This window comes from Macrosteles quadrilineatus, unplaced genomic scaffold, assembly GCF_028750875.1.
Source record: "Macrosteles quadrilineatus isolate MER2022 unplaced genomic scaffold, UCM_ALF_1.0 Scaffold_107__1_contigs__length_349487, whole genome shotgun sequence".
In the NCBI taxonomy this organism is placed as follows: Eukaryota; Metazoa; Arthropoda; class Insecta; order Hemiptera; family Cicadellidae; genus Macrosteles; species Macrosteles quadrilineatus.
The window spans coordinates 228,611-251,325 of record NW_026542700.1 but is presented as its reverse complement, the minus strand read 5'-3'; the positions used below and the strand labels follow the sequence as shown (position 1 = coordinate 251,325).

Here is a 22,715-nt window from a genome sequence, read left to right as displayed (position 1 = left end):
GTATAAATTGTTGTCTAAATGAAGGTATTTTTCCGAGCCCACTAAAATTATCAAGAGTTGTTCCAATTTATAAGAAAGGTCCAGTGGCATGTCCAAGTAGCTATAGGCCGATTTCTTGTGTACCTATTTTCTCAAAGATTTTGGAAAAGGTTTTGAAAGTCCAAATATGTGCTCATTTTGAATCATCAAACCTATTCAGTAACAGTCAGTTTGGTTATCGATCTGGTCAATCAACGGTAAAAGCCATAGATACTCTAGTTAGTGAGGTAATTTCTGCTCTGGAAATGGGATCTTTAGCTCAGATCACCTTATGTGATCTGAGCAAAGCATTTGATTGTGTTAATCATGACATTTTACTTGATAAACTTAGATTTTATGGTTTATATAACAGAGAGCTTGAAATATTAAAGTCATATTTGCTGGACCGCAAACAGATAGTAGAAGTGGATGGCATACGTTCTGATGTTGCTTGTGTGAACCAAGGTGTGCCACAAGGCTCAGTATTAGGGCCTATTCTATTTTTAGTTTTAATGAATGACTTGCCTGATAACTTAACTTGTAAGACTATTATTTATGCAGATGACACTACATTACTGAATGTTAATGATGCCAATTTAGAACTTAAACATGTGGTAACTACCTCAATTACTGATACTGTCAATTGGTTTAATTCAAATAGCTTGTATTTAAATGAAAGTAAAACATGTAATTTGCAAATTTCTTTTAGGGATGTAGATTTAGAAAACTGTTCACCTGTTAAGTTACTAGGTATTACTATTGATAGTAGGCTCTCTTGGAAAGTTCATATTGAAAATGTATGTAAACAACTGTCCAGAGTAATTTACCTTCTGATAAACCTAAAAAAACTTGTATCAGATAAGTACTTAAAAATGTCATATTATGCCTTTTTTGAAAGTTTGCTTAGGTATGGTCTTATAGTGTGGGGTAATGGTGTTGGAATTGAACATGTTCTTTTAGTACAGAAAAAAGCTATCCGAATTTTATCAGGTGCAGATAGCCTAGATCACTGTAGACCATTATTCTTACAAACTGGGATTCTGACAGTGATAAATTTATACATCTATGAGGTTCTGATTTTGATAAAAAAGAATGTTAATTTATTGGTCAAAAGAAATGAAATTCATAAACACAACACTAGAAATAAATGCAAACTGGAAATTCCAAAAAATAGGTTAAGTCTAACTAATAACTATCATAACTCATTGGGAATCAAATTGTTCAACAAACTGCCCTTGGAACTTCAAAGTATTTCTGACAATGCATTTAACAGTAAATTATATGTTTGGCTTCAAAGTAGGCCATTATACCACATCAATGAATTTTTTGATTTAGATATAAGAGGCTGTGATTTTTAAATTAGGTAGAGATTATTATTTATGACTCTTGTGTATAGTGTATTATGACTACTTATTGTTTAAACTTGACGAAGTCTATTGTAATTATAGTGTAATTACTGAATGACCAATAAATCTATTCTATTCTATTCTATTCTATTCTATTCTATTCTAAACTTCTGTCCTGGAGGCTCTGTTTTTTACACCATAAATCACAAATGGTGTCACAATGCCATACCTGGGGGTTCCGAATCCATGCCTTAGGTTGTAAATTTACCTAAGACCTAAAAGTTTAGATCTCTTTAGGTTAGGAAACCCATCCAAATAAATAAATAAATCCATAGAATAAATCATAAATTTATTTAATTAGGGAAAAACCATTAAATACAAAAATATTATTTAATGAGGCACTAATATACTACCTTATATTTGAGCACACATTCGATGTATGACTCTGGAGTGAATTTAGGAATAGAGATCATATGAAGTCCATAGAGGAGGGATGTATTGAGAATTGCGTTGAACCCGTAAATGTGGAAGAAGGGCAGAACACTCAAAACACGCTCCTGGTAATCACCTGTAATCAATGACAAATCCCGTAACTTAGTGAAAAATTTAACTACTGATATTTGATTTATTAAGTTAAGGTATACAATTATTTATCATCATAGCACCTCAAAATAGCTGTGCATTTTGTTTTACTCCATATGCACCCATATGCATTTATAGAGTATAAATTCTAGTTATATCTTTTGTAAAACTTATTGAATTTTTTTAATTGCTTATTTTTCATTCTATATCATCATTGACACTAATTTAATTGACTATTGGATACAGAAAAAGACATCCATATGCATGAGCTGTCGCCAATTTTTTTACTAAAAAATAATGTAGTTGTGTGAGCCAGTCACAGAATGTGCTATTGTCTAAAAATTTGTCTACCATACTTTTTGTTCCTGACATAGTTTATAAAGGTCATAACATTTGCTGCTCATAATAAGTCGTTCCATCACTTTGACTTGGTAAAAACCATCGAGTATTCGACAGAAGTCAGTGATTTAGGTCAATCTGTAGGTGGCTCACATCAACTACAACAAATTTGATTAAAATCATGGGGACAACTTTAACATGGGGATGGAATGTCTAGTTGTATGAATAGTCAAAGCTACTATGAAGATAAGTAGTCACACAATTTGTATGTTAAGAGTCCACCCTACCCCTGCCGTTTTGTGTAAACGCAAGGGTCTGGGGCAACCGTGTTTCCGAAGGCTACACTTAACGTAGAATCAAAGTTAGGGTGGCATTTTGAAGAGGATTAACCCTAGCAGTGGCCAAGGAGTGTAATACGCTCGTTAGCCGTGACGCCTAGAATGGCCACCAGTGTAATACGCTAGTATGGGCAGACATTTTTTAACAGTAAAAAAACCGCTTATAATCAACTCTGATATGAGCAATATATATATACCATTCGAAAGATCACATTCTGAACTTTTATTTTATTATATAAACAAACCCTGTACCAGGTATATAACAATGTCACAACGATTATAAATCAAATTAATTTTTGGCGCGGCATGACTTTTGCAGCTGACACTTGGGAACTGTCAAAACACGACTTGTTTCGCATTACCCTGGTTGGGTAATTTTCGTCTTGGGATGTTGCGGGTGGTACCACTGGATAGCCTTTGATTTTATCTTCATTGTGGTATTGATATTTAGAACGAAATATTGATTGCACAACAGTGTACGATTTTATGAAAACAGATGTTTTCAAAATTTATAACAAATGGCCAACCAGTGTAATACGCTAGTACGGAAAATACGAATGACATACAGTGTAAGTTATTATTATTAGTCATATAATATGTAATTTTGAAGAGGAAGAAATGTAGCTTATGATAGTGGCAGCCCTGTGCTCAGGGTTATTATTTCCGTTTTCTCTCACTAAGACGACGAAAGTGCGTCACTACTGTCAAGGTCTCATATACAAAGTGCCTTGTATTCGCCATTGCGTGTTGTTGCTGGTGAGTTTTCGCTCTCGTTTTATCTGCGATTTATTACTAAATTCGTTATTATTTCGTATTGTTAGAGAAATGTGTGTGTACTGTATATAACAGTAATATTCATGGATTTTATTATGCATGAATATTTACTGAATAGTGTGAAATTGTGTTTATAAGAGGTTGTATTTTTCTTGCGGTTGTATTCTGCGGTTTTCTGTTTATTTATATTATTATGCCCCTAACAGGTAAAAAAAAAATTGTTACCCAACGTGTTATACATTTTTATTTAGGTAATTGAATACACTACAAGATGATTATGTTTGTTTGAAGTAAATACCCCCGCCGCAGCAAACCTGCAGACTTAGCGAATTTCAATTTGCCTGATTGGATTTAAACTAAAATGTCTCCTTAAAAATATCACATTTATTCCCTATTTAAACAGAATTAGTTTAATGAGTACTTAGGTTTGCTGCAACAGGGAGGGTTAAAGTTTTTTTTTTTAATGTAAAATGTTAAAAGGTACTGTGGTTTAGTAAGAAATTAATGTATTTTCCAAATTTGATCAAAATATGTTCATAAACAAGCAAACTACAACAGTTGACGTATTCTCCATAAGAATAACATGGGAATTTTAAAATTAAAATTTTTTTGAATTTTCTCCGTAACAGTTAGGCGCATAATAACGCTTCAATATCCTAATTTATTTGTTTTTTTAAGCTCTACAAAATGGTTTGAAAATAAATTGTGAAATTTTGTGTTTTTAGGGTAAAAAATGGGAAAAACCTATTTTTACCCCATAAAACCCCCCATAAACCCCCGTTCCCATAGTCCGATCATGCTGGTTCATGAATTCATTCAAGTTTATCCCGCCTTACACCTTCAAACCAAATTTTATCAAAATCGGACAAAAATTACTCGAGTTATCGTGCGGATGGACACATATATATATATATATCTATATATAGATATCTAAAAATTTGAACGAATGGTGTTTTTGGCCTCTGGGGATATCAAAATGAAAAAGTTAATCGGTCCCGGGCTTAGGTCTTACCATGAGACCTACGGTAATAGCTACTTCCCTATAGGGAAATTCGCTAAAACATTCGGTACAAAAGTTTTATACTAAATTCTATGAATTTTTTTCACAAAATCGCTAAAACACAAAAACATTATTTTATTTATAAATAAAAAAATTATTTTTACCATAAACTTTATGACTTTTTTGGATTCCTTACTTTACAAGCTCTACAAACATGTATATATCATTATTAGTACCGTATACACATATATAACTTTTTACAACACAAGCTGTAGGCCTACGGTTTTCAATTTTTTCAGTTCTCCGTTTGTTATTGCCCTAACATGTTATATATTTCTATGTAAAGAATTAGATTGTCTACAAAATGTATATAATGAATTTCCCATAAAAAATCTGTAGAAAATTTTGCCGAGGCTGCTTTTGAAAATTCAAAAAGAAAAATTCTAATTTTTTTATTTTTTTCACTTTACCGAAAAAATACACTATCTAATTCCCCACTTCCAACATTGGCCACTGCTAGGGTTAAATTATCTAGATTGTTGTGGCTTCAATAGTTTTAATATCGTACCATAAAGCCTGAAAATCTTTTCTTTGAATGTAGACGAAAAACGGCAATTTTAAACTGCTTTAACTCATAGAATTGTTACTTTAAAATTCTAAAACCAGAGACGCATAGATTGTTCTTTGTTCTGTAAAACCCCACTCATTTTTTTACTAGCATGTATGGGTATAGTTTACAAAGGCAGTTGCCGTGAACGTCTGCAAGCGCTTCTCACGGCGCTTTTCAATGGCGCAACATAGCTACTGAAGCCCGAGCTGAGATTTCCGAGTCGATGTCCTGCGGACCCTTAAAGCTGTAACCTCAGAAGGCGAGATTTTTTTTAAATGACTGTTCGTCCCAGTGTCAGGGGGCGTCAAGTCATAAACACTTCAGTTTTAAAAATTGGTTATGTAGGACAGGTGATAAAGAGCTGTTACAGAAATCCCCTTTATTGTATTATAGAAGAAGGCATTTTGGTAAAACATGTGATACCCAAACCCACTTGCCAATCAATGTATTTGTAAATAATACTGGTCATTATTGAAGTTTCAATAACAATGGGGTTTTAATCAAAATGTTTGCATGATTAATCCAATGATTCAGTACTGATAAGTGATTTAATTAAATCAGATAAAAGCTTATCTATGCACAACAAACAAAGGTATGAACCAATCTTTGTTCAGTAACCTAGAAAAGAACACTCACTACTGATAAAGAATGGACAAAGTTCACTAGTACAATTTATCAGCTGATTGTGATATAACACTATCACTAGAACAATAAGAAAACTTGTGCTGAGCAATCCATCTACAAGCTAAATATGAATGACAGTTTGCCATATAGCCATGATTACACAAAGCGGGCAGGTTATCTGCCTGAAGTAACTTGAAATACACTAGAGGCAGGTAAGGTGCTATGTAACCTGCCTGTCTACTGGCCTTTTGTAAACACGGCTTACAACAAATGTTACACTCTCTTTTTAAAACTATGTACTTTACAGTGGGGTAATTGTTATCTCATTCTATGTTGCCTTTTTTCACTATTCTTATAAACTGTACAGATTTTACTTTTTCAAGAAAATATTTAGCCTTATCTTAAACAGAAACTCTAACAATGTCTTATGCACCACCTTTTTGGAAAATAGTGATACATTTTGGATAAATTTAACGATTCTGTACACAAAAGCGGTTATTCTTGCATTAAAAATCAAATTGATGCCTTATAGAAATATATAATCAGTACATTGGGACCTATTTAATTATTATAAATTACGGTTTTTTATGACCTGATTCTTCTGATGTAAAAGTTTCATATTCATTACAAATATAACATGTAGGTAACAGAAAGTTATGAGAAATAAACAATTTACCTCAAGGTAAATGAAAGTTCAATTTATTACCAAGTCAAATTATCTAATCTGGCAAGACCTAAGGTAATGAAATGTCTCAAAGTTTGTTTTATCTGAATGGTCGGCTCACCTGAGGTAGGGGTGTGGTTGACGATTTCTGGGTGGTTGCAGGCTTCTAGACTGGCAATACAGTTCTTGTGAGTCAACATAACACCCTTGGGCATCCCTGTAGTCCCACTGGAGTAGGGTAGCAGAGCAACCTATGTACAACATAAATCAGTAACAACACACAGATGAGCGTTTCATGCTGAATATCAATACAACAAGTGTATACTCACAAATCTGCATTGGACAAGTCTAAAGACCAAGTCATGTATTTAATTTGAATGTGAATCTTTCACAAACTTATTTTTGACCAATCAGGGGCAGACAATGTTTTTTGTTGAGTAGCCACATTGAGGTGTTTTAACACATTCAATTGTACTTCACAGTCTGTCAAACTTAAGATACTGATAAACTGGAACATCTTGCCGATGAGCTTTGACGGAGGCGGTTGTCTGCTCTTCACTATATGGTTCAAAATAATAGTTGGGTACTTGTTTAGTTTCTTGATCATAGATCCAAAACTCTTACTGCAGTTTCATAAGGAACGTATAAATCAACTTTGTTGTAAATAAAATGCTTTTTGAATTTGATAATTACAGTTGGTTAAAAATTTGGAGATAGTTGAAAAATTTCAGAAAATGGTCCTAACAGTATGTTTTTTTAAAACTTTCACTCTTGCTTTAAAAAATTGGATGCTTCAGCAAATGGAACTCTTCCAACAACTTATATTTGGGTTGTACAAAGGTCCCTAGGCTCTGCATTTCAGTTAGATTTTTGTACACTCTCACCTTATTTTACTGAGAACTTTTACAGCAATTTTAGCTGGGTAGGAAAACTTTTTCAGAGTAAAAATAATCTACTCAGTGATAGTAGTCAATTTACAGAAATCTATTGTTTTTTCCACATGATCCATTATAATGATAAATCCCTTACATTTGTTTATACTCTCTCTGTTTATCGGCAGATTATGTTGCACTGTGTTTTACTTAAATTATAAAAAATAACAACTTAGTTTTATTTAACTCCTTTTGAAGAGGAAAGATTTGTTCTATTAAACTTTTTAACTCAGCAGATATGTTGTATATGTCTGGTTTTGGTAAACAAGTGCGTTGGGAGGGAAGCAAAATGCTGTCAGTTTCAATTTTAGTTTAATCTCTGTTATCAATAAAAATGCTAATGTGGCTATTTGCAGAGTTTCATCCCTAGAATTCAAGGAATCTTAGCTAGATGTTGAAAACCAATTATCAGGGCAATTGATTGGGTGTAAATGTTAAATTGCTGTAATAACTAAGTAAATTAATTATTGTGAGGTATTTTTTTAGTTTTGTTAATAATACAAATATGTTATAGTCAAACAAATATAGGATATGACCTTACAAAAATTGCAAGAAAACGTTTTATGGTTTTATTTTGTAGTGTTGGATCTGCAGAGTGACATACTAAAAGTTGCCAAAAATCGGTCCACAGGAAAACCCCTAAAATCATGATTAAAAATGACAGATTTTCCCAACATTGGACAAATTGTTTTAAACAAGTTTGCACATGCATTTTTATGCAAATTTTTTTAGATATTGACTTGTAACCACCGCTAATATTTATTGGGTGGTTAGTACTTCATTTTGATAGGGAACATGTTTATGGCCACCATCTTGGATTTGCCATATTGGATATAAACATATTTTTTTAAATGCAATGATAGTGTTGTGACACATCATTATTAACTAGATTTTCATGCCGATTTCAGAGCCAAAATCCGTTTTAGAAAATATCTTTTTGTTTTAAAGATATATTCAAACAAAAACTCTCCCCCACATACATTTCTTACGGACGTTTCATAATTTAATTATTTAAAAAAAATTTTTTTTATATCTCCAGTTCTTAAGGCTTGCAGTTTGTTTTAGCCTAAACAAATTCATCAATATATAAGGGCTTCCATTTGAGCTATTGATCATTAAATTCAAACAAGTTAGAGACCAGCTACGAACCAAAACACAAAATTAAGTTTAACTTTTTAGAAATCTGTTAGTATTAAAATATTTATATCTCGGCCTGTTAATACTTCACCAAGTTCTTTCTGGTCTTAAATTACTCAGTAAATGTTTGGCTTTAATTGTATTATAAACTTGATAAAATCAACAAATCAAAATACACAAACAAGAGGTATCCGATTTGACTATTCAATGACGTTTTTAATATTTGTGAAAAACTGTTTGGTAAATTAAATCCTCAAAGACTTCTATTACTATTTTATCTGCAGTTTATAATATAAATATACTTTTTGCTTCATTGGCAGATATAATTTCAGATTAAAATGTGCCCTACCGTTTAATAAAAAAATAAAGTCTGAAAGACGAACTTCCTTAAGCTAAATCAGATTTTAGTCAAGGTTCACTCAACTATGAATTCGGGTGATCCACCAGGTAGAATCTCCAAAAAAGGCAGTCATTAATTATTTTCTGCAGTGAACGTAGTGAAATACACTCTACTTACATGATTGGGGTCAATCTCAGGCAGGATAACGTTAGGCTTAGCCGATGTGACGATGTCCTTGAAGCCGAAGATTCGGTTAGTCTGATCCGTCTCTCCCCCAACAATGATGGTGCCTTTGTAGCCCTTCAGCTTGGGTCCGATGCCTTCCATGACTGGGAACAGCTGCGGAATTGTGACGCAACATTTGACGTTGGCATTCTCAAACTGACGAAGGATCTCCCCTGAAAAAGGGATTTTGTTGACGTGAAGGGTAATGAGGGAGTTCACATTAATAACGGTTATCCAATAACATAATGTTTTATTCCATATATTTGTATGTGAGAGGTACCGGTAACTTAAGTATTTCTGTTTTATTGCACAGTGATATCCAATAAAGGAAAATTTACTAAAACATCAATCGTAATTATGGTTGTGCATTATTTTATGTTAACTCAGTGTTGGAGTGTATTAAATGCTATATTTCTGTGTATTGACAACAACAATGTGTTCAAATAATTTTATGAATGATGACAAGAATTTTGAAAATTAAACAACTGTTTTGAAACTAGTTGCCCAAGACTAAACTAGAATTGACGACTTAAGGTAATAAACCTATTTTACCTAACCCGCCATGTTAAACTCGCCTATCCCAAGCGTGATGTATATAGCTTCGTTACTTCTCGAGTGATGTAAAGTTGAAAAAAACTCACTCGGTGATGTAATGAAACCCATTTAAATAACATTGAGTGCTTAACTTAAAAAATATACCTCTTTGGAGCCAACGACGTTCAACGCTAGAAATCAGCTGTGCGCTTGAATTTTATTGTTATGTTTTGAAGAATTTTCCTAACCTAGCTTTTGTTTGTAAATGAACGTTACTGTTAGAAGATGAGTGAAATGGATAATGAAAAATATTGTTCGTAACCTCCTGTATATTGTCGGGTCAGGTAAAATCTTGTACGTTAAATGTTACGCAAGAGCGTGTTTACATCACTTTGGTAAATTATGCAACTCGCTTCCGCTCGTTGCACGACATTCACCTGCGTGATGTAAAAACGCTCTTACTACACTTGTAAGGTAAATAGCTATTATATTGCCATAAATCAGTCCAGGAGGCAAATCTATATATATAAAATCCAATGTATGTTTGTTTGCCCTTTATCGACTCCGAAACCGCTCAAAAGATTGTAATGAAACTTTCAGGCATTATTAGGCATTATTCAAGGATGGTTTGTGTGAAGTTTGGTGCAGATCCGTCAAAAGGGCTCCACCCCAATGGAGTTTCCCATGTAAATCTTATGAGTACTCATATTTAAATGGAATTAAAGAATCTTAACAGCTGGTTCAACTAAACAATTTGATTCTGTGATGTTCAATAGCATTGAAAAGTTAATAGGTTTACCAACAGGGTGCAGCACTATTATTTTTTTAAATTTATGACAACAGCTAATTTGCAACCATAAGGTGAGTGAGCGTAGCGAACGAACTTCAACTGGAGGCGAGTTAGCGTAGTGAACGAGCTAAACCTGAAGGAAGGTGAGCGCAGCGAACGAGCTCCAACCTTAAAGTAAGTAAGCGTAGCGAACAAACTTCAACCTGGACGTGATTGAGCCATGCGAACGAGCTCATCTTGAAAATGAACGAGCATTGACATAAAACCACGTTAGGACAGGACGACGTCTTGTCGGGCCAGCTAGTGCTGGTAAAAATGGTATAAAAATGGTATTTCAGGAGGTGTAATAGTAATTAAGTCTTGGGTTCTGTATAATTATTTCCAATAGTACAATAGGCTCAATATTTAAATCCTATAATATTATTGGAATTAGTCTGTATTCCTCATATTGTCCTTATTGTTAATAATTTACATGATAACTTCCCCATTTTGTACAAACAGCTGATAAAACATATTTTCATGAAATCAGCTGATAAGCTACACAGATTTTATCAAGATATTAGGGCTTGGTATCAAGTGTCTAATTTTTCACCGATGGGATACCAAAACTGAAACCTAAATGATCCCTCATCATCATTTTCTACCCCTCCCAATCCCTCTTCCAGCTCCATAAGACGAACGTGCCATAGCACAACATAAGTCCCATCTTTATTATTTATATTCAGCAGATATATCTAGCTCTAGCATCAGAATTTAACTTCCAAAGTTGTTCCAAAAACAATTGATCAAGGAGGGAGAGGATGATCCTACATTGCTGATTTACTAAGTTCACCTTTAATTTGAGTTATGAACGCATCTAAAATTTCAATGGTGTGCCATTTTGATTTTCTTTTGCAAAAATACAATAGGGTAAGTTAAAAACTACCACTACTGGGTGTTTGATAACAGTTTCTTACCATATGAGGACCAGGTTTTACAATAAATGATCCTGTCTTGTAGCATACCGACTTACCGGATGTGTAAAGAGGGTTAACGAAAGTGACTGTAAGTCCGGCCTCCAATGCTCCGTGGATAGCAAACACATATTCGGGCACGTTAGGCATGAGAAGTCCGACCACATCGCCTTTCTTCAGCTGCAGACGCTGAATTAAAGCAGTTGCAAAGGCGTGAGAGATAAACCTTGCCTCGCCAAACGTGTAGCTGCGCCCACTGCTGCCACATGTCTAGAAAGAAATTAATATATTTTGGTTTACAAAAATTTGAAAATACATAGTAAATTTGTTTTTTTAACCTCAGGTGATTTTTGGGGGTTCTCTGAAGAAGTTTTTGGTTTAGTATAACCTTTTAACACACACCCTAGAACAAAACTTGGAGAAGTTTAAAATATAAAAAAAATGGTTACAACAGCTTGTTAAAATTATTAATTTAGTTTATCACTCTACAAACTAGACCTATATAATATCCTATACTTTTTTTATAGAACACGTTTCACACATTTTAGTGGCAAATTTGTCCTCCAGACAGGATAAATCTTATTTTTGGGGATGTTCAAAATTAAGGATGCAAAATTTAATGTAAGGTAAGTTATGAATTATTTATTACTCTTTTATCTTATCCTAAAATTAAATACTTTTAGGTGCCCAAAACAGATAAACGCGCATTAAGTAAGTAAGTAAACTCGCTCTATATCGCTTAACGAGTCTGAATGGATTTTCAGGGGCTTAGCTGTATGGTACTTATTTTCAGTGTAAATAATATTTAACTGTGAGAAAAGACTATGGCTGTTATGTACCTGGTATAGAGGAAGAGGACCAAAAAAAAAAGGTTTTTTTTTACAAAAATACGGATAGGGAACCATATTTTGATATGCTTTATTTAGTACCACTACACACTAAAACCCCCTGAAATGTCACAATCTCAGCTTGATTAAACCAAAACATCTGCAGTAGACCTAATGCTCATCTCCTAATAAGCTTTTCTTAGCTCCTAGTCTTAATCATATTTTCTGAAATGTCTTTTTTATTTACCATACCTACACTAGATTATCCCTTTGGATTTAACGTTCAATAAAACGGCCAATTAAGGACTTAATTACTAAGTTTGGAAACAGCTATTCTTATGACATGCAAATTATCAGAATTCTTTGTCAGTACCCCAGACAGCACACTTTATCCCAGGGACATCCCATAGTAGTCCCATATGTCCTGAGAATGTCTCGGGATATGTGCGCTATCCTCAGGATATCCCGCAAAATCCCGGGACGAGTACGAAATCCACAGGATATCCTACAATATACCGTAATGTCCCGGGATTTGTAAGTTAACCTCAGGATATCCTGTAAAGTCCCGGGATATGTACGAATGCCATAGGATATCCCAGAATGTCCCATGACATCCCGGGACATGTACAAAATCCACTGGATATCCTGTAATGTCCCGTAATGTCCCGGTAACAAACTGAAGAAATAAAATACTATTACTGATGAAATGTTCAGTATATCTAAATTTAAATGTTCAACAAGAACAAGGCCAATATATAATAATTTGTTTTTTTCACTAGTGCTTTCAGAAACTTGGTTTCCATCTTCAGGCTGTGTTTACACTAGTACAAAAAGTAAATATTTACTTAATAAATTAATTTTAAACAAAGTTAAAACAGATGATTTAAAGGATATTGGAAAAATAAAAAATAATATTAGAAAAATTAATCTTTTGAATTTTGGATATGTTACAGTGTTGTTCTTGATGTAATTATTTTCTGTAATTCCGAATTTATAATTGGGTCGTCTTCATTATTTAACAAATAATTTTGGTCTGTTTTTTTTTCTAAAAATAAGATTCCCACGCATTAAGATGTTGAGGTTTTATAATTTATTTTAAAAGTTTAAGGTTTCCCAGATTGAAAATATGTCTTGTTAATACTATGGCTAGCAAGGGTTGACTTTACTTTACTGACATATTACTACCACTGAGTTCAGGAAAACTAGAGTTCTATCATAGTTGTGTGAAATGTGAATTTAATTCTAACTTTAAATTAATAAAACAACAAAAAACTAATTTTAATCATATAACAATCAATTATTACAGTGCTAATCTAATGGTGATTAAATAATCTATATTCAAATACCAGTATCCTCTCCAACTACCAGAAAAACAATTCAACTACTTGAGGTCTAAACAGATTAACAGAATCATATATAGCCTATACTGTAGTATCAAAAATATTTTAAGTATTGCGACCATTGCAACTGTCGGCTACTCTTTAACCACTTGAAAACACCCATAATCAACAAGCGCAGATAGCTCAGGAGGTAAGGTAAGAGGCTCACAAGGCGAAGGTACCAGGTTCGAAACCCGTCTGGGCCAAAAATTTTTTTCTCGTTTTTTTCTTCAAAATTTGTGTTTATTAACTATTTAATCAATTTACTAAACTTATAATTAAGCTTTTCATACTAAATCTATATTATTTTGTGTTTTTTATGTTCAGGCCCAGACCACACTTTATCCCAGGGACATCCCATAGTAGTCCCATATGTCCTGAGAATGTCCTGAGGACTACCCTGGGATGACCTCGGATGTCCCACGGATATGCGTGTGAGCTTATCCGTAGGACATCCCCGGGCGGGGACATTAGGCATTCCTGTGGATATCCTGTGATATCCCAAGTTGACCATAGGACCACTATGGGATATCTTGCATATCCTGTCGCAATATCCGTGGGATGTCCTGAGGAGAAAGTGTGCTGTCTGGGATACTGTCCTTATAACTTTAATTAAAAGTGTTAACATAATTGGGCTATGTTTTAAATAGGCTACCACATTTATAATAATTGTAAGTACATAATCTATATAATTAATACGCTACATGAAACTTTGTCGGTTGAACTCCTTCGCCATTTCTTAACCGATTTTATCCATTGACGTCTCATTGGAAAGAGCATGTCGCGTAGATTTGCAAACTGGCCTTACATTTTCGAAAAAGCCCCTTGGGCTCCGCCCCAGTGGCTTTGAAAGTTCCCATGTTATCCTTATGAAGAACATAATTGTTTACATTTTGATCAGCTGTATAATTTAATTGCTGTTATTTATTTTCCAATTCAACGAAACACATAGGTTACATTTACTGATTTGGTTGAAATTAAATATTTGCTACTTTAGTTTACATTCGTTTTTTTTTCCAATGTAAAAAATCGAGAAAGCCTGGGCAATTTGATATATTTTACCAAAAAAGAAAAATGAATTAACAGGGTACTGTATTTCTTCTACAAACAATGAACAGGGATGTTAGCCAAAGTGTTACTATTTTGTAGTAAACACTGACTTAACTTTATGATGATTGGCAAAGGAAAACACTCTAGGGCTGAATTAAACTGGTACGGCAAGGACATTAAATATATGTTTTCATAAAAGTAAAGTGATTTTAAAATAATATGACTACATCCAAGAAACCTTAATAAAACTTTCACTGAAGGATTTGCATTATTCACATTTAAGGGAAACAAAAAACCATCTGAACGACATTTGGCCTTTCAATTCTGCATTTTTTTCAGGTAAATATAACTTACGTTATAACAGTAACTAGGTAGCCAAATTAATGCCAATTGAAGCAAATAAAATTATGACAGAGAGGTTATGCAGAAAATCAGGCAATTCTTAAGTAATGTAAACAAAATGTCATCGCTATAAAAAATTACTGAAATTTGTAAACATACTAGCGACAAAGGGTAGTACTATGCAGACTACATTATCATTGACGAAGATCAACCTGGACCACCTAATGCGGCTATAAGTGGGAAAGATATGTAGAATACACTAAAAAACCAGATCAGCTTTTGAAAAATGATCAAATATTTACTAGAAATGTTGATTATATGTAACTGTTAGTCACGTAATCTATGAGCTGAGTCTTTTAAACTCATCGGAAATTATGACTTTTATTCGTTTTAAAATAAGTTAATTATTTGTTTTTAAATACTGTAACTACTTTACTTCTTTGCAATTGCTCGATTTCGAGCAACATGTACACTAGTTAATTAATAAATAGACACAAATTCATGTGGAAAATAATTACTAGGATTATATTCTGTAGTTCATTGAAACTGTTTTGTCATGGTATACTAAACACAGTGCTTTAATCAGAATGCTTTGTCAGCTGTTTCCACACGAATGTTGTGTCTAACTGTTGGGTTTTGCAGACTTTGCATTGTCAGCTGATTCAATTCAAGGTCTTATCCAGTACTGGCTCAACAGCTGTCACAGTGTTACGACACAATTTAAAACAGCTGGCAAAACGCCAATGTAGGTGACAATCAGCTGTGACCTAATATTTCCTGGTTAAACAGAGTCAATACGCTAATTTGTGCGCTTGTTTGGTTAGATTGTGCCTTATCTCAGTCCAAACTCCCATTCAAATATCAAAGTCTACTTACAAAATAACACACGGAAGTGCTGTCATCCACACTTTGAAAAGTTAATAGTTCGTTCTGTTTCAAAAGTAGTGTATCATAAGTTCCTGGTTTTCAATGATAGATAAGAACTTTTGTTTTACCAGTAGATTAGGTTTATAGCATTTGTGGTACCCATAACCTTTGAAGGCCAAAATACATGAATTTGAATGTAGAGTACATTCACACATTCGTTCTGCTATTATATTATTGTTTTTATCAGTAATAGGAATTTAAAACTGTATTTTAATTGCTTTACAATAACTTCTTCAACAGTTAATTACCAGTACTTAATTACACGCTTGTATAGCTGAAGCTCAAATTTGATTATAATACTGTAATTACCTGTGATCCGACCTGCAAAAATGTTACAATTTTTTCTTATAAACCTGACAATTGTTCAAGTAAAAATCTTAAAATAAAAATCTCTGTAAGCAACTAAAAAGAAGATATCTCACTTATCTTTAGTTCTATCCAACTATTATTAATTGAAATATTATCTATTATTTTTATGGTTTACACGTAACTATAAACAGACAAACACGAGAGCGTGAGGATCATGCAATCATTAAAATAGACATTTGCAACTGTACAAGAATAAACTTATATTATTTACTATTTTAGCCGATTAGCAATGTTTTTTTATTGGCAGAACTGTTGAATAATTTGACTGTGACAACACATGATGAAGATGGTTGGCAGTTTTATTGCTGGTTTGGATATGCTAGTTATTTAGCAACTTAAACAACTTCAATGGTCAAGGACAGCTGGGTACAGTTACAGTTTCGTAGTTAAATAATGAAGTAACATTGAAAATTGACCTCCACGTTAAAATGTAGTAAAACAATATCATTACTTGATTAACATTTTGATCATACACAGCTGCTAATGCAGGAAGGTCCTTGATCTCATCATGACCTACATTTTCTTATCTCAGTTTCAGATAAGTAAAATACAAATAGAGATCTTCAAAAGCTCTTCAAGTACATCCTGCTTTCTGATTATTAATTTGATTAGATTAGGGATGTTTTTTCTGACACCACTTGTCTATTAGGTGAACTAAACAATTATGATTAAATTTAGCAAGTTTCTATTTAAACAAAACCTAAAGTGTGCATATTTCATTTCATTTATTTCATTTATTCATTCCGACGGCATAAAATATTGAATACAGTATTTTACTTAAGATAGACGTACAACATTATTTTCTAATCAATCTATGAATTCAAGGTTAATAGGCCTACTAATATACTACCATAGCGTTAGGGTTTTATCAAAAAATTCATCTCAAACAATCTAGGCTATTTATCAGTTGTTGGACGAAATCCAGGGTTTAAGAAAAGCTATTTTTTATACCAATTAACAGCTGATGATGTGGCTTAATCGTGTCAACGCCAACCTCCTCATAGAATGACAAATCCATTAAACTAACTAGAATTTAATTAGCAGTAAATAATGCTAATTAAATTCAGCCATCCTTGCAGTGTGCTTATCAATTTTCACAAAACAACAATGATGGCGGCTGACGCACCTCCCAGTCAGCTGGTTCATTGTTGCCCACCCAATCACTAGCCAGAACAGCTGATATTGTTTACTTACGATAGCCGGCTTGTCAGCCCACTCCTCGAAGTCTTTCCAGATGTAGTTGTACAACGTTACTTCAGGAACCTGTGTCGGCCCTAGAGGAGATTCCAAGATGAAACTGGAAGTGCAGGTTCCTAGCGAGCTGTTATTTCTAACACTTTGTCCGGTTACGCGGGAACGGTTCAAAATTTGCCGGAGGGAAACGAAACTCGACGCTTTCCTCACTGAGACCCCTTTTGAAAAAAGGGACCGTTGACTAGAGCAAACTACGGCGCACACGGAGGTTATAGACTTGGCCATGTTGGTCGTCCACCACGTTTTCTCTCAGACTAACGAGAATGACTGAGGCTAGAATAGCCACTCTCCTCCCCCCTCCCCCCTAAACACTCATTCTCTCTCACTCACACAGACGCTATCTACGACCTTTTGCCGACCCGCCCCTGCTTCCAACGACGTTCGACGACGTTTCCGCATTTAATTTGCCCATTCTCATTATGTATTGTTTACGTCAAACTTTCTCCGGGTGAAATTGAATGGTTATAAATAAATGTTGGAATGTCAAGTGTGATGAGCCGATTAGGGGTATGTACGGTACTAGGGTCAGGGCTGCCAACTCAAGTTGAGATATGATGGCGCAAACCTCAAGATGAGATTTATAGGTATTAACTCTGCGTTGCAGCTTATATCAATAAAAATACATTTGTCAGTAGCTAAACATTTTCAACATTGGGGTGGTAGCTAATTAATTAAAATAACTTATTAATTAATAAATTAATAACTTGCAATACAAATATTCTAGATCAAAACTCTCGCAAACAAGGGCACATTCAAGGGTGTGAAATTCACGAAATCAGGTGGCAAAAAGCTAACTAAATATAAAGTTTTTAAAACATGACTTGGTGGTATAAAATGTCTTTTGTTGTTATACAAGTATTGTGTTCATTAATTGAACTGGTACTAATATTTTCCCCGTTTATTTAATCGTCTTACGGCAACATTGCTTGGGTGGTGTGAAGAAATACGCAAGATTTTGACTCGAACATCAGTGATCACTAAAAAGGCTTATACAATTCTCAAAATTCTATAATCATTGATTAACAAACATTTATCTATTACCCTTTTTGCACTATATATACTGTGTTATATGATATTAAGTCACTATAAAACCACAATTTAAATGGTACTAACACGCCTAGAATTTAGAAAAATAGTCTGTAAATAAAAAAATATTCGTCACAGTTTTTCTTCGAGATTATACCTATGAATGGATTATTAAAAGTGCCTGCAACATTCCAGGCGTCATTACAGCAACTGTGTGCAGCACCATGTATCTTGAGCATTGCAGGAGTCGCGGCATAGAAAGAAATCCATGTCATTCGAACAGTTTTTTAAACAGCAATTTTGAACAATAAAATTGAACTTTTTTCTTTATCTGAAGGATAGTATATGAGAGAGTTTGTGCAAGGAAAAAAGGCGAAAACACTATGTAAAACATGAAACAAATGGTATTTGCACCATAGAATTAATATTTGCATTACAAAAGTAAACACGAACACCCTGAACACATCATGGTAAATGTTTTAGAGTGTATAAAGATGAAGAGCACATTGTTTTTGGTCAGAATAGTTCGAAGCTTTGTCGACAAGAGCGCTTGTACCAGTGTCGGTAACGAAGACTGCCGCAGCCAGAAGATGGATAAAACCGCTAGAACCTTTGATGTCTTTGACTAATGGGATTTCTACTTCAGTGTCAAGTAGTCAATGGTAAACATTGTAATGTAAAGTTTAATGTAGCACAAAGTTGAAAGTGGTTCTTGTTTTAAGAATATTTAATTAAGAAAGAAGACTAAAGGAATACCTTTCTATACTATTGCAACCAGCTAACAACATTTAAATACCCCCGCCGCAGCAAACCTGCAGACTAAGCGAATTTCCATTTGCCTGATTGGATTTACACTAAAATGTCTCCTTAAAAATATCACATTAATCCCTATTTAAATAGAATCAGTTTAACACATACTTAGGTTTGTGGCAACAGGGAGGGTAGAAGTGTTTTTTTTTATGTAAAATGTTAATAGTTAGTAAGAAATAAAAATATTTTCCAAATTTGGGCAAAATATGTTAATAAACAAGCAAACTACAACAGTTTACTTATTCTCCATAAGAATAACATGGGAATTTTAAATTTAAATTTTTTTGTAATTTTCTCCGTAACCGTTAGGCGCATTATAACGCTTCAATATACAAAATTATTTGTTTTTTTTTTAAGCTCTACAAAATAGTTTAGGAAGAAATTGCAAAATTTGATATTTTTGGGTAAAAAATGGGAAACCCCCTTTTTTACCCCATAAACCCCCGTTACCATGGTCCGATCACGCTGGTTCGTGAACTCGTTCGAATAAACGTAGGTTTACACGTTTGTACCAAATTTCATCAAAATCGGATCATTTTTGCTCGAGTTATCGCGCTAACGGACACACACACACACACACACACGCACGCACACACACACACACACACACATATACAGGGTGGCTGGTCATCAGTGTCACAAAAATTTTTTGGCGTAAGTACAAAGTAAATGCAGTGTAATGATGCATATAAAAGGTTCCAAGTCCAAAAATTAGCTTCCCAAAGAATTATTTTATTTTTTTCAAAAATAACTATGTTTTCAAACTTAATACAGCTATTTCTCAGTTACCTGTAAATGGATTTGAGTAGACAATGTCATTTTCGTGTTCTACATTAAATTTTGAATAAGAATAATATAAAATGACGGAGTATCAGCATCGTTGAGTATCAGTTGTAAAAACTCCATTGTAAATAGATTCAAAGATAAAAATTAAGATGTTTGAAAAAAATTAAAAAAACATTGGTCTACTGTATTTTTTCACACCCTATATACAAGAAAGTGTCCGAATATGTTAAAAACTGCGCCATTTTATAAGCTTTCCAACCATATGCTACACTATTGAGGTTTAGAAATTCTGTTGTTTGTTTTAGTGGTTTGAATACCAGAAAACAGGGTGTCTTTAACATTTAAAACATAGAAAGCCGGTATGTATTAAGCAAAAGTTGTATTTTTGTTTCAGCTTTAACAGTAAAAACAGTTAAAAAGTTCCCTGTTTTCTGGTATTCAAACCTCTAAAACAAACAACAGAATTTCTAAACCTCAATAGTGTAGCATATGGTTGGAAAGCTTATAAAATGGCGCAGTTTTTAACATACTCGGACACTTTCTTGTATACAGGGTGTGAAAAAATACAATAGACCAATGTTTTTTAAATTATTTTCAAACATCTTAATTTTTATCTTTGAATCTATTTACAATGGAGTTTTTACAACTGATACTCCGTCATTTTATATTATTCTTATTCAAAATTTAATGTAGAACACGAAAATGACATTGTCTACTCAAATCCATTTACAGGTAACTGAGAAATAGCTGTATTAAGTTTGAAAACATAGTTATTTTTGAAAAACATAAAATAATTCTTTGGGAAGCTAATTTTTGGACTTGGAACCTTTTATATGCATCATTACACTGCATTTACTTTGTACTTACGCCAAAAAAATTTTGGAACACTGATGACCAGCCACCCTTATATATATGAATTTGAACGGATGGTATTTTTGGCCTCTAGGGACCTCAAAACGAAAAACAGATCGGTCCCGGGTCCAGGTCTTACCATGAGTACTACGGTAATAGCTTATTCCCTATATGGGAAATTCGCTAAAACAACATAATAAATATTTTTGTACAGTTTGGCGTAAATTACTAATTTAGTCGATTTAACAATATCAGATAATATTTAACAAACTAAAATGTAATGGTTCATGATGTGATAAATGATCGCCGAAGTAGTAGTAAGGGAAAATTGATATAGAGTAGTTCATTTACCTTTTATTTTCGTCCCAGTTAAAAAATAGTGGTAAATACAAACATTGACTATATAACATAAAGGTATACAAAAAAAGTGTTCAAAAAAGGTGGGGACATATTTTACCTAGTGATTCCTTGGGTCAAAATAAAGAGAAAATCAAGAATAACATTTTTCCTAAATCGCTTCGTTAACCAGATATCCGCCATTTTGTATTTTTTACATAAACATTTTTATCTTTTAATATTTTCAACCGATCTTTATAAAACGTTGTATGTATGTTAAGGTAGACGAGACCCGTGTCATAAAAAAAGTTCATCTCGATTCAACTTAAAATTTCAAAATGGCGGCCATTAAAAACTTTTAAACTGAAATTAATCGAAAATGACTGGTTTTATGAAAAATGCCAAGAACACTTTTATTTATCATTTTTAATTACCTATCAAACGATACAAAGTTAAAAAAGATCGAATAAGAAATAGCTGAAATATTACGATTTTTAGTTGTAAAATGGGGCAAACCTGACTAGCTTCTGCCTTATTCTACCCCATTTTACAACTAAAAATCGTAATGTTTCAGCTATTTCTTATTCGATCTTGGTATGGTTTGATAGGAAATTAAAAATGATAAATAAAAGTGTTCTTGACATTTTTTCATAACATTAGCCGTTTTTGAGTAATTTAAGTTAAAAAAATTAAAATGGCCGCCATTTTGAAATTTTAAGTTGAATCAAGATGAATTTTTTTCTAACATTGGTCTTTTCTACCTTAACCTTCATACCAAGTTTTATAAAGATCGGTTGAAAAAAAATCAAAAATAAAAATGTTTATGTAAAAAATACAAAATGGCGGATATTTGGTTAACGAAGCGAATTGGAAAAAAATTTTATTCTTGATTTTCTCTTTATTTTGACCCAAGGAATCACTATGTAAAATATGTCCCCACCATTTTTGAACACCCTGTATATAGTCAACGCTACAACCAAGGTTGAGAACAATGTGTTTTTTTGTTCTTGTTACAACCATCGATCTCTATTATTACTACAGCGTTGCAACCTGTTTTTGAACAAATAAAAAGTAAATAAACTACTATTTGTCTTACCAGTTGAGGGGCAAGCCACAACAATGAGGAAGATTTAAATGAAAACAAGTTATAATATTGTGATTTGAACCGCCTATTTTCTAGATACAGTAACTTACCTATTGATGTTTTATTGTTGTTATGGAGTTGATTCATGTTTCATGTTGCTCTTTAATATTGATTTACGAGACAACTCAATTGGTTTCGCAAAATAAAACTGATAAATACAATGTTTACAGTATGCCGATTTTATTTGCTAAACATGGGATTGATAGGGATTTGTTTACGCAGTGTAATAAGACACCTGATCAAGTTTTCCAATAAATAACTACGCACAGTATTTAATATCCACGCAACCATAAGCGTTTTTGACCCCACATAAATGAAGGACGGCTGAACAACATTACCCAGTATTACCATTGACTTTATAACTACACGGTGTAGATATAAAGTCAATGGAATTACCTAGATATGCA

General features: G+C 33.3%; 1 protein-coding gene across 1 annotated transcript in view; it reads right to left on the bottom strand.

The window, feature by feature from the left end:
- The window catches only part of LOC128982092 (uncharacterized), a 52,027-nt gene extending 34,397 nt beyond the window's left edge, over positions 1-17,630 (bottom strand). Inside the window, exons 1-5 of the mRNA XM_054401134.1 lie at positions 17,295-17,630; positions 11,266-11,476; positions 8,882-9,102; positions 6,417-6,546; positions 1,778-1,932 (exon numbers count right to left, since the gene is read on the bottom strand). Coding sequence (XP_054257109.1) covers positions 1,778-1,932; positions 6,417-6,546; positions 8,882-9,102; positions 11,266-11,476; positions 17,295-17,579 — 1,002 coding nt within the window. The 5' untranslated portion in view covers positions 17,580-17,630. The remainder of the gene's footprint in view (positions 1-1,777; positions 1,933-6,416; positions 6,547-8,881; positions 9,103-11,265; positions 11,477-17,294) is intronic.
- Between the last annotated feature and the right edge of the window lie 5,085 nt (positions 17,631-22,715).